At 40.2% G+C, this 12,492-nt stretch overlaps 1 protein-coding gene across 1 annotated transcript in view; it reads left to right on the plus strand.

Annotated features, from left to right (window-relative positions):
• Window positions 1–412: 412 nt before the first annotated feature.
• Window positions 413–12,492, plus strand: part of COL9A1 (collagen type IX alpha 1 chain) — a gene marked incomplete at both ends in the record, with an annotated part of 67,589 nt that continues 55,509 nt past the window's right edge. Inside the window, 5 exons of the mRNA XM_080615918.1 lie at window positions 413–495; window positions 1,714–1,787; window positions 3,163–3,240; window positions 3,382–3,514; window positions 11,980–12,376. Of these exons, the coding sequence (XP_080472044.1) occupies window positions 413–495; window positions 1,714–1,787; window positions 3,163–3,240; window positions 3,382–3,514; window positions 11,980–12,376 (765 nt within the window). The remainder of the gene's footprint in view (window positions 496–1,713; window positions 1,788–3,162; window positions 3,241–3,381; window positions 3,515–11,979; window positions 12,377–12,492) is intronic.

The raw sequence follows: 12,492 nt of genomic DNA on the forward strand, positions 1-12,492 counted from the left end.
CCTTCTGGTACTCATTCTAAGCCCTCAGTGCAGATATCACTGCATAACAGAAGGGTAATATCTGCAATATGGATTAGTGACTCAGGTGTGTGATGACTTGGGCAAACTCATTGTAAAATCAAATCAATATTTCTCTGATTTTTATATTTTTTATTGGCAGTGGTTTCACGTGCCAATCTGGCATGATCCTGGACTTCAAGGCTCCCTGCAGATACCTTTCTCTTGAAGGAGGAACATGTGGTATCAACCAAGATGTGCTTGTTTAGGCATCAAAATGAGACATTATTTACGGCAAATTGTTCATGTCTATGATCCAGCCCCTTCCTTTCCTTTCCAGCAATAGACATAAAAGCATGAACAATATTAACACTGGAATTACCAATACTGGGAATGTGAGTTACAGCAAATCGGGATGAATGGGGTAGTTATTGCTTCAGACTCTCATCAGACAGCAGAGGTCGTTGCATTTGCTAGAGAAGATGAAACCTTACAAATGTGATGTGTTAGCACAACCTACCACACTTTTCCATACATGCATGAATTTTGACTGTGGTTACTATCAGGACCTCCTGGCTGTTCGCCCCTTTTCCTTGGTCTTTTCATGCATGCAGATTTTAGTTCCTCTCTTTCTTTTTACATACATGTGAACGAATGTGAATAAATGTCTTTGTGTGTCCAAACATGTAACAGTCTGTAGAAACCAAGTGCTTTATCAATGACAACAGAAGAACAGGAGTCTGCTTAGTAATGCCTTTGTGTATTCCTTGAAAAAGTTTAAGCAGTGAAAACTCTTTTACATAATAGGTTTTACTTAGAAGAATCAACTGGAACATCTCCAGCTAGGCTTCTCCTGAGGCTACTTGGTGAATAAATTAGTGAGAAATGAAAATAACATCTTTATAGGACCGAGATTCCCTTGTTCTTAAAGCTTTTGGTCTTAACACTACATCAGGGCCACCAGCTTCCTCAAACTGCATGGTCCACATTATTCTTTCATCTTCCTGGCTGAACAACAGACCCTACTATTCAGTGCCTGGCATCACTGAACTCACATTTTCTTAATCGGCCTGCCTTGATGCTGGCACAACCAGCAGCCTTTTCTCTCTTGCCTTCTTTATATTCAGCTGGCTCCAGAGGTCCGCCCTCAGAGCCTGCCAGGACACACGTCTGTCCAGCCTCCACCTCCTTCCATTTGCAAGATTAAAACAGATCCAGCAGCCTGCATCTCCCTCCCTGCTGGGTCCTGCATGGGGCGGGAGGAACCGTCTGCAGCCATTGCCTCTCTTTTCTGCAGGACTAATGAGAGTGAAGGAGAGCTTTTGACTATATACACCACACATTCACATGACAGAAACGAAGAAAGCCAGCAGTGAAGATGGAAAGCAACTGGTAAGAGAACAAGTGGGATTTGGAGAAATCTGTAAGTAAGAGATCAGAATAGTTAAAGCTGTCCTTGCCAGCTGCTGCCTTTGTTATTTGGGTTTATGACAGCATTATATGAAAGAAATAGTAATAGAAAGAGCTTTGTTGACATGTTTTATTATAAGGCAAAAATTAAAAGTTCTTATGTAAAGAAATTGTCTTGTCAAATCTGTTAGTAAATCCTTAACTTCAGGTTTTACACATTTAATATGTATGGCTCTGAGAAGAAAGTCAATAACAAAATCTGTCAGAAACTATAGATTCATACCGGAGTTTTCTTTCTGTTTACAGGAAAATTACAGCATTCTTTTACTTGTGTAGTTTTCTGTGGTCTTTGATCTCAGCAACCATCCAGCACCAATCAAGTAAGGAGACAAACTCTATCTGCGTTTCATCATTCTGTAATTTTGTCTATTAAGAGAATTATTCTGGCCTTATTCAAAACTAAAATCCTGTCTAGCTAGTCACCACAGAAGGGCAGAACTGTCAAGGTGTGTGTATGTATGTATGTATGCTTATGAGAAAGGGGAATAAGCAAGAGCTGTGTGTGTTATTTTAAACTCACTATTAGATGTATTTTTAAGGTAAGGATTAAAATCTGGGTATAGGTGGTAGATACAGAACACAAACCTCCTCCTGTCTTTCAGTGCTTCCAGTTGGATATTATTCTGCTATGTGTGGCAACAAACCGTTTCTACTTTATTTGCTGGGCACAAAATGCAAATGGCTGGATGCCAGTCTCATCAAATAATATAGAATGAGGCCTTTTCTAAGGTGTAACATGTCAACTTGAATGTTCCCTTTAAGTCTATGTTGTCAGAAGGAAACCCACATTTATGGTTGAGATTTTGCAGCACACAAGAGACTCTCTGTAGGTTAGAAATTAATCTCCTTTCAACTTGCACACTTCATTCTTCCCTGTCCAGACTCTACTAACATTTTCCAAGACTGACCTTGCACTGGACTTGCATATGACTCTTAAACTCTTCAAATAAATGTTTACTTTTCCTTCCTTAAATTATGGGAATCTAGTAGGTTTTCATTATTAAGGTTGCTTATTCAAGGCTTTTTGATAATATTCTGGAAAATCAGATTTTGAAATTTGGCTTCCTCAGGCAAATTTATTCTACTTTCCTGTTTGGATCAAAAAAGAAAAAGGTCTGTAAGTTCTTCTTGCTCCCACCCTATATTTAATGAATAATCATTCTCTGATCAAATGTGGTACAGAGGAAGGTGGGAACACCTGGAGTACCAGGATGAAAAAGATGCCAATAGTTTCTCAACAGCCTCTTTAGTTGGCATGGGGTTTGTTTAAGTTTCCTTGGTCAACTAGGGAGACTGTTGATTTAGGTAACCGGCCTTTTTTTCAAAGTTTGCTTAAGCCACCAAAAGTTCCAAACCAAAAAACCTCCTTACACAGCAGGCCTTCTTATACTACATCTATTTCTCCATAGCTCTGCAAGAGAGCTATTGTAAGACTCTCATTTGAAGGTTTGAAAAAACAAATCCGTCAAGTTATAATTTTAAATTTGGAGTTCTCTAGAAACATATGCTTATTTTCTTAGATCTTGGGCTTCACTGAGCACTGAGTAGTTTAAATTCTTATATACATCTAGTAATTATTATTATTTACATTTCTATTTGACTCATAATATTCTTACAGTTGCTTCACTTAATGTTTTTAAGGTAATCTGAGGCACTGTGCAAGCATATGGTTAATAAATTCACCCTTTTTTGCAGGACTACCAGTCATTCTGGGTGCCAGTCAGAGAACTGATCTCTGCCCAACAATCAGGATTGGCCAAGATGACTTACCAGGCAAGTAGCATCCCAACTTTTTCAGGGAAAAGCTGCTGTTCAGAAACTTTATCAGGTTATATTCAGCTCTGTGACTGCATAATTCTCCAAGTAAATTACAATGGAAGTTACATTCTGGACACGTCTATTTTTTTCTTGTAGGCTTTGACCTGATTTCTCAGTTTCAAATAGAAAAAGCTGCTTCACAAGGAATTATCCAGAGAGTAGTTGGCTCCACTTCTCTACAAGTGGCTTATAAATTGGGATCCAATGTAGACTTCAGGATCCCAACCAGGTAATATCCTTTGTTGTTTGACTTTTAAATATATATACATATTTTTCAATATTATCATTTAGGAGACACATGTCCTCTCCATCTGGATCACCTCATTTGCAAAGCTTTTGGAAGCAGAATGAGGAGTTCAACTTTTTTGTCATTGCCATCACCAGACCACACAGGTTCTGTAAGGGCAATTTCAGGGACTTCCACTTTCCTCTACCAATGATATTGCTCAGGGTTCCTCAAGATTTGTCAATAGAATGAGTTTCACCTCTAGGAAGTGAAGCCGAAGTTGTTGATGACTTGAAAAGAGAGAGTGCACACTTCTCTGAGGGCACAGCTTCCAGGCACAGCTACAGGTTGGGCAGAGAAGAGATTCAGAGCAGCCCTGCAGAGAAGGACTTGGGGGCGTTGGTCGATGAGAAAATGAACATGAGCCAGCAGTGTGCGCTCGCAGCCCAGAAAGCCAACCGTATCCTGGGCTGCATCAAAAGGAGCGTGACCAGCAGGTCGAAGGAGGTGATCCTGCCCCTCTACTCTGCTCTCCTGAGACCTCACTTGGAGTATTGTGTGCAGTTCTGGTGTCCTCAACATAAAAAGGACATGGAACTGTTGGAACAAGTCCAGAGGAGGGCCACGAGGATGATCAGGGGACTGGAGCACCTCCAGTATGAAGACAGGCTGAGAAAGTTGGGGCTGTTCAGCCTGGAGAAGAGAAGGCTGCTTGGAGACCTCACAGCAGCCTTCCAGTATCTGAAGGGGGCCTACAAGGATTCTGTAGGGATCTATAGGGACTGTAGTGACAGGACAAGGGGTAATGGGTTAAAACTTAAACAGGGGAAGTTTAGATTGGATATAAGGAAGAAATTCTTTACTGTGAGAGTGGTGAGGCACTGGAATGGGTTGCCCAAGGATGTTGTGAATGCTCCATCCCTGGCGGTGTTCAAGGCTGGGTTGGACAGAGCCTTGGGTGACATGGTGTAGTGTGAGGTGTCCCTGCCCATGGCAGGGGGGTTGGAACTAGATGATCTTAAGGTCCTTTCCAACCCTAACTATTCTATGATTCTATGATTCTATGAGGGAATCAAAGAAAACAGGAGGAGGGTGAGGAATGTTTTCCCAAAACACTGATACAAAGGAATCTATCTGATCATGTAAGGACTGCAGAGACAAGGTAGGATAGAAACTGATGGTAGGGGTACTCTTTTTTGTTTGTTTGTTTCTTTATTTCTTTCTTTTGAGATAACTGGTATATGCATGTTCCTGGCTGATTTATGGTCACTTAATCTATAAAAGATGAAAACTAATTAGCATGTCACAGGCAAGTTGCAATAGGAGACAGGATTAGGAATCTAATTGTATTTGTGTTTTACAGCCCAGACTTGCTGCCAGTGAAGGAATAGAGACAGTACAGCTGGATAGAGATGTCTTTACCAAACCGAGGCAAGTCTGGATTCTGGTCCAGCACCTTATGTAATTAAGAATGCCTTAGCAATTAATTGGCAAGACCTCTAATTGGACTATTGTTCCAGCTAGGAATAATTGGAGTGCAAAATGTTTCTGACATACTCTGGCTATCACTGACAACTTCTCCTTGCTGCAGTCCTCCATGGCTTCTACCTTTGTAGCCATCAAGTTGAGCTAGTTTACAGCTTTTTTTTATGTTGTTTACATTAGATTCATGGCTACTTTCCATCCCCTTGGCAAATCAAGGCATAAGTGTGACTCCAACCACAAACAGCAAATAGGACCTTAATTTCACTAAAAGCCGGAGATACTCAGCTTTTCAACTCATGCTTCATAGTTTAGGAACAGTCAGAACTTCCAAAGTGGTAATATTTTCATTTTTAAGACAGTTTAGATTTATTGCTATAGGTGGCTCTAGTGAGATATATGCTTGATATACATCAGTATCCCTGATCAAGCCTATATCAGCAGCATAAATACACTGTGACATCTGAGCTGACTACTGCCTCTGGGCTTGTTGGTTGGATATGGTCTGTAGTATCATGAATCTACCACGTTTTCAAGACACTTGTGCTTGAAGCACTGTGCTGCTACACTGCAATGCTACCTTCACGGTACACCTGAAATTTGGCCCTGACTAGAGCTAGTCATCTGCCCTCAAGCTTAATGTGTTGTCCTGGGGAATGGATCAAGGTTTGAGTCCTGGTAGTGCCCTAGAGCATCAGTGTGCTGCTGCTCTGTCACTGAGCCTGGTCTTGCTGCTCTGCTCCAGAGTTGTTTCGCAGGGTGCCTCTCTCAGTAAGCTGTCTCAGAAAGAGTGAAGTTGGCAGTAATCGGCTGAGGCTAACACCACAGGAGAGGAACACCTTAGGCCATTTCCAATCCTTTTTTTTAAATAACAGAACTCTCCACATTATAATGTGTGTGTGTTAGGTGGAGTTCACTGCTATGAATTGGTGATGATGAAATGGCTGACAAGCATTACAGAAATTAGCAAGCTATGCAGAGCACCTCAGGGAAAGCTGAGCATCTTTAATAGCACGGGCTTAGCATCGGCTTTCTCAGATCCAGGCAGTGCAGCAGCCATGAATCCCTGCTGCATTTCCCTTTGGCCACCCCCCGCTATCCTTTATTCACACTTGGGAGTATTTAACGATAATGCAAATATTTCCTGGGGTACCGGCGAGCAGCAGCTCGAGGGGAGGTGAGGGAAGGGGAGGGGAGGAAGAGGAGCGCAGAAGGGGGAAGAGGAACAGAGCCGGGGTGAGGGGAGGGAAAGGAAGGGGAGGGAGGAGCCGCCCCCCGTCGCGGAGCTGTCCGTGCCCGTGGTGCTGAAATACCTCCCCCCTCGGGCTGCGCGGGCCACGGGGACCGGGGGAGGTCGGCGGCGCGGGGGCTACTGTAGCTGACGCAGGGCACTCACACGAAGAGTGTAATGCTCCGGTACCTACCTCCGGCACTGAGAGCTCCTGCTTCGCCAAGAGACAGGGGAGGCAAAAGTAGAGTGAGTTTGGAAACTGTTCCTGAAGTGGGTATCTGACGTAGGCACGAAGGCCCCCGTGCCATCGAGACACAGGGGAGGAACCCTCAATAAAGATGTCAGGCAGCAGCAGGCTCCGTGCACACCTTTGTTAATGAGCAGCAATATTAGTACCAGGTAATCCAAACAGCCATGGACAGTGCCTTCTCTTGCCTCATGAAATAGGGAGGGGTCCTCCTAAGAAAGCCCATTCCCTGGCGTAAGGTTTTCTAGGCTTTTGAGGAAGAGATAAGGAGGTGTGCACATGCATAGGAATGGCGAGCAAGCCAACTGAAATATCAGTACAGGGGGCTTGCCCGACTGTCACTGTTCAGTCAGTACTTATCACAGATAGCAAAATGAGTTTTTAAACTAGCATATGATCATTGTACTAAGGCATGGTTATGGCACTGGAAGGAGAGCTTAGTTAGATGGCCACTGCTCAATGTATTTGTTCAGTATTTGCTGTAGCAATAGCTTATGCCTTGAAAAGCTTATGTAGCTTCCTTAAAGCACTACTAAATTGTCGCTCAGTCTTTTTGCTGCTTAGCATACTTGCCAAGGTTCGGCAGAATGATTGTGTATAACTCTTGACTTTAGCTTCTCCCATCATTTAAATAAATTCCCTTGGCTATCCCTTCTTCTAGCGTAAAATCTGCTGAAGAACCAATATAGTGTTCTTCATGTAATAAGAAACTGACATGACTCACACCTATTGCCTCTGACACAGTGAACCTGTCATTTTTTAATTTAATATATGTACCTGTTGTAGGTGCCCAACAGTTAGTGAGTACAAAATTATTACCAGTCATTTGGATAATAATGGTGTCAATTTTTAATTGCAAGGTTAAAAACAAAAACTATTAGCACAAAGGATTATGTTCATGATATGTTTTCACATGGGGGAAAAGGGCTAGCTATCTTTATGTACTGGATAAAATCTTAATCCTTTGACTTCACAAATGCAGCTGTCACATCACAAAGCCCCTATATCCACATGGATAAATTAATGCCAGGGTACATTCCAAGGCATTCACACTTGATCATCTATACTGTTAAAATATTAGAAAAGACCTTGGCATGCTTTGAGTCCAGACTAGTTAGCACTCTTTAAAGAATTCCTGGGCACAGCTTGGCAGCTAACATAGGCCATGGACCATTCCCAATATGCAGCTTGTATGCAGTCATCATATTTTGGAAGTAAGATGTTTAAACTTTTTCATGCTAGCTGAGCTTAGTATCAGAGAAAAGTCTTGGGCATACTGATGGATCCATAGGCTACCTATGGATTCAAAAATGATGTCTGTTTGCCTTCATCCTCACCTCTGCCAAAAGTAAACAACAACATAAAAATTGAAGCCACCTTTTGAACAGTGTTTATATTTGGGGCAGTGGTGTACTGCAGACCACTTTAACACGTGACATGACAAGCACACTGTGGTACGAAATTATAAAATGAAGATAGGAAGTTTATAAAGCTTTATCAGTAAGCTTGGAATATCCAGAGAATTTCATAGGCTGAATTCCTGGTTTTTCCTTTGGGAATAATGCTCTTCTGTGAAGTAATGTTCCCCAAACACATATGCTTGAAGGTCTGGCTTTCTAATTCCAGCCACCAAAGTTCTTGAGGTGCTTTTCCTTTTGCATTACGACTAAGATATCTTACATAGATATTGATGATGAAAGATGGTAATGGAAAAGATCAAATGCAGCTAAGAACCTAATTAGGTCATAAGAAATAATTAGCTCAGAACTGGATGTTTCTGAAGAATAGAGATCAACGGAGGGCAGTAAGTCCTAACAAATAACTTCTGTCTGATGACTTGGGACAGTTGCTTTTAAAAATGCTTAGCTAGGTTTGATTGCTGTTTTTTATATGATGGCTGCCAGATAGTGCCTGCCAGGCCAGCTAGGATTCTAGGAGGCTTCAGGAGGTGCAGACGCAAGTGTCTCCCGCTTGAGCAAAGGAACCTGGGGCCATGGTAGTGCATTATCATGTGGTTGGCCAGAAAAGTTTCTACAGCAAACTCTAGTGGGTTGTACTAACATTTCTAAAATCTTTATTTAGCAAGGATGATGTCCATTATCTCAATGGACAATAATGCTCACCTAGTAAATTAACTTTTAAAGAAACAGGCTTAACAAAATCAGCAGTTACTTTGTAGTATTCAAGTCAGTATATAGCTAACCTTTTAACATGCTCTGCTGCTCTTGATGAATCCTGAAATCAGTGGGATTACTCAGAGTTTGCACCACCTAGTCAGATGACATGTCTTGGTTATATTGGTGCTTTGGTAGGACTTAGCTTTGAAATATCAAAGAAATCTTCCTGGTAAGCATTCAGGCTACAGGATTGATAAGAGTCTTCTATGTCTCTTAGGTTTTTATGAGAAAGATTAAAAGAAAATAAATAAGTAAAAATGCTCTGATGGCTTGTATGCCTGTCAGTTTTAAGGAGTTAGGAAATCGGTCAGGACTGAATTTGGTCTTTGTGCTTGACGTATTTTTTCATGTTAATTCTTCCTTTGCTCACTTGGCTGATTCTAAATTTAAAATTGTTTGATTTCCTTCCATAAAGTACTGGAATTGGAAACATATATGTTAAAAATAATGTACTGAAGTAATTTAAGTGCTTATATAGATAGCAGCTTTGCAGTGAGATGGAGGAATAACTTCTCTATAATTATTTATTTAAATATCATGATAAATCTGCTGTGGTTTCCAAGTATCTAGCATTTTAAGCTGCTAACTTCAATAGAGTTTTATTTATGTAAGGATTACAGGATCTGTGAAAAACTGTGCACTAAAATACACTGAAACCACTGAAGCCAACGGAATGGCTTTTCATTACTGTTGGAATAACTGAGGTGAGAATCTGTTTCTGCATTACTTGAAGAATTAGAGGTATAAATCTTACACAGTAACAGTTCCCTGCAGGGTACCTTTCTGGCAATGGGTCATGCTATGCTTCATTATGTTGAGTCACATTGCTGATACCAAGTCTTTAGTCTAAAGTCAGCAGCTCTTCTGATTGATTATTGAAAGTTTTTTTAAAAGCGAATATTTAGCCATGGTGTTGCAATGACTTTGTATCTTTACTGTTTTCTTATAATTACATTTATCTTTTAGTTTTCTCTTACCAATGTTAAAAGCTCTTATACAATTTCTGCCCTTTGTATGTCACTTGAAAAAGTTGACATATTTATTTTCTACTTTAATTTCTGAAAAAGATGGAAGACCATTATGATGGCTTGTAAAGGACAAACGCTATAGTTAAATATGGTGCAAAGTTTCATCAGTATTGCCATGACAGCAAAGCTGAGTGCAGAGAAAGAATGAAAACCTCTCCTCAGAGGATCTGGGATTAGTATTGTTTCCTTTAGCTGCAGAGCTCAGCATATCAGATTCCCTGGAGTCACTGAACTTAAGAAAGTGGAGTATCACGGAGAGGCTAGTTAAAAAAAATTACCTAACAATATCACCTTCAGTATGGTAGTAGTAAAACCAGCTCTTGTTCAAGAACAAATGGCGAGATTCAGTAACTGAAGAGATTAGTGACTCAGATGAGCTAATATTTTAGCAGTAGAAGAGATTGAAATACTTGTTTAAGGGATATTATAGAGCAAAAAGGACACAGAGAGCCATAAAAGACATGCTGAACTGGATCAGCAGCTTAGTAACAGTGAATGTGTGTCTGGACAGGAGAAGAGAGTATCTTCCCGGAGCAGGAAAGAGCATATAATCATGTTGTGTAAGCTAGAAGCCTGACACAAGGAAGGATAGTGGATAACAGTAAACACTGGAAAGCATTCACAACAGGAGGAAATGTCCACACATTAACATTTGCATTTGAGGTGGCCAGACACAAACTGAAACAATGAGAGAGCACATTAGATAAAAACCTATAAAAAACCCCCAGCTGTGACAGACGACTGCATCTGCAGTCAACAGAGACACAAGTCATAGCAAATCACAGACAGTTCAAAGACACTGGCAAGGAACCTCCTCTTCCACTTTGTGTGTCTCCACACCTTCTGCAATGAGATAATCTTCCAGCTAAACCTTTCCCTTCCTCATACACCAGCTTTCAGGTGTATGTAAAGGCTCTTGAGGAAAAAGTAGAAAAAACAACGGTTTGGGCAGTATATAATACTACCTGAATTCGGGTACAAAATCAGATGAAGCTGCTGCTGCTGTCAGTCTTGTTCTGGTCCTTACTGAAATCTTACTGAGGCTGTGCCGTCGCCTGCTGGAATACAATTGCACTACAGCTTTGGACACTAGCACCAAACTGCAAACTGTGGAGATTTTATCTGGAAGTACTCTCTTGCCAAATCAGTAATCATCAAACATACGGAATCAGAACTAATTTATGCAATTCTTTTTCTTTTCTTTTTTTTTTTTTTTTCTTTTTTCTTTTTCTTTTTCTTTTTTTTTTATGTGGTTTGCCTTTTTTTTTCTTTTCCCCTTTGCCTAGAGCCTGAGGTTCACTAATGCTGGCTAAATTGCTGCTGAGATAGGCTTGATCTGCCATTCAAAAATAAACTTTGTTCAAAATGCCTACTTGCCTGAGAAGTCATTCTAAAGAATGCTGGTGGCAAAATAGCTCTGCAGGTCTCCATACTTAAGAAATTTATTCAAATACAACTTATTAAATGTTAATAAATGGTAACAAATTTATAGACGTCAGCTGGATTATGACATTAAAATTTTACAATCCGTAGCATATGAGAAGGCATATTTCTTAAATATTCTACTGCATTCACTGACACATTTGAGATAAAAAATTACATCCCTGTTTTGAATGGTGACACAGACAGTAGAACTTGTGTTTCCAAATCTCACATGTGATAGGAGTTGCAAAAGAATGAAACGTTTGTGTGACAAACCTATTCCCTACTACTTGTAGTCTTGTGGCTGAATGTCACAGGACATAACACTTTTTTAGTGTTTGTTCTTACTATGCATGCCTTTGCCATGAATGTTTTGTTGAATGATTTCTGATGAAGCAATAGTTAATACATTAACAAAATGGTTATTGTCAGGCTGAACAAGAAAATGTATTTGCGAAAGACATTCTTATGTCTTCAAAACCAAATGAGATCTGTACTGACTACGTGGTCAATTATAAAGTATACTATGTTGACTGATTTGGTAAGTATAACAGTAGGAAATAGCATAATCACCAGATATGCTTTCTAAATCTGAAGTAGGAGTCTGTTGTTGCTCCATCCATTACACTTACAAAGGATTATCATAAATATTGTACAATGTTGGAAGAGCCCGTACTTCTGAACCAGTTCCTGTTGTCATTATCAACACTAATGACCCAAAAGAACATCCCATTTTGGGACTCTGCATACAGGAAGAGCACTGATAGAAGCATGGCTGAAATACGTTTCAACTGAGAAACTGTTTCTCATTACTCTGTGGTGATGTGTAGAGCTTTTCAGAACAAATACACACAAATTTACTGTATTTTGATCCTACACAGTGCCATATATTCCAGTGGACTGCCAGATGAATATTCCTTTCTAACTACTTTTCGGATGACTGGGTCCACACTTCAGAAATACTGGACTATTTGGCAGATTCAAGATTCTTCAGGACAAGAACAAGTCGGAGTGAATCTTAATGGTCAAATGAAAAGTGTTGAGTTTTCTTATAAAGCAGCAGATGGAAGCCTCCAAACTGCATCATTTTTGCATTTGCCTTTCTTGTTTGATTCCCAATGGCACAAGCTTATGATAAGCGTGGAAGCAAACAGTGTCACACTTTTTATTGACTGCATTAAAATAGAATCCTTAAACATAAAACCAAAATCGAAAATCAGCATTGATGGTTTTGCTGTTCTTGGAAAACTTAAAAATAATCCTCAAATTTCAGTTCCGGTAAGTTCCAAAATCTTTTATTACTGCAAAAAGTGTTTTATAGGATCTTTACCCTTAACAATTTTTTGTGGAATGGATCTTCAAATGTCTTCTGAAAACAGAAAATGCAGAAAATA

This window comes from Psittacula echo, assembly GCF_963264785.1.
Source record: "Psittacula echo genome assembly, chromosome: 4".
Lineage (NCBI taxonomy): Eukaryota > Metazoa > Chordata > Aves > Psittaciformes > Psittacidae > Psittacula > Psittacula echo.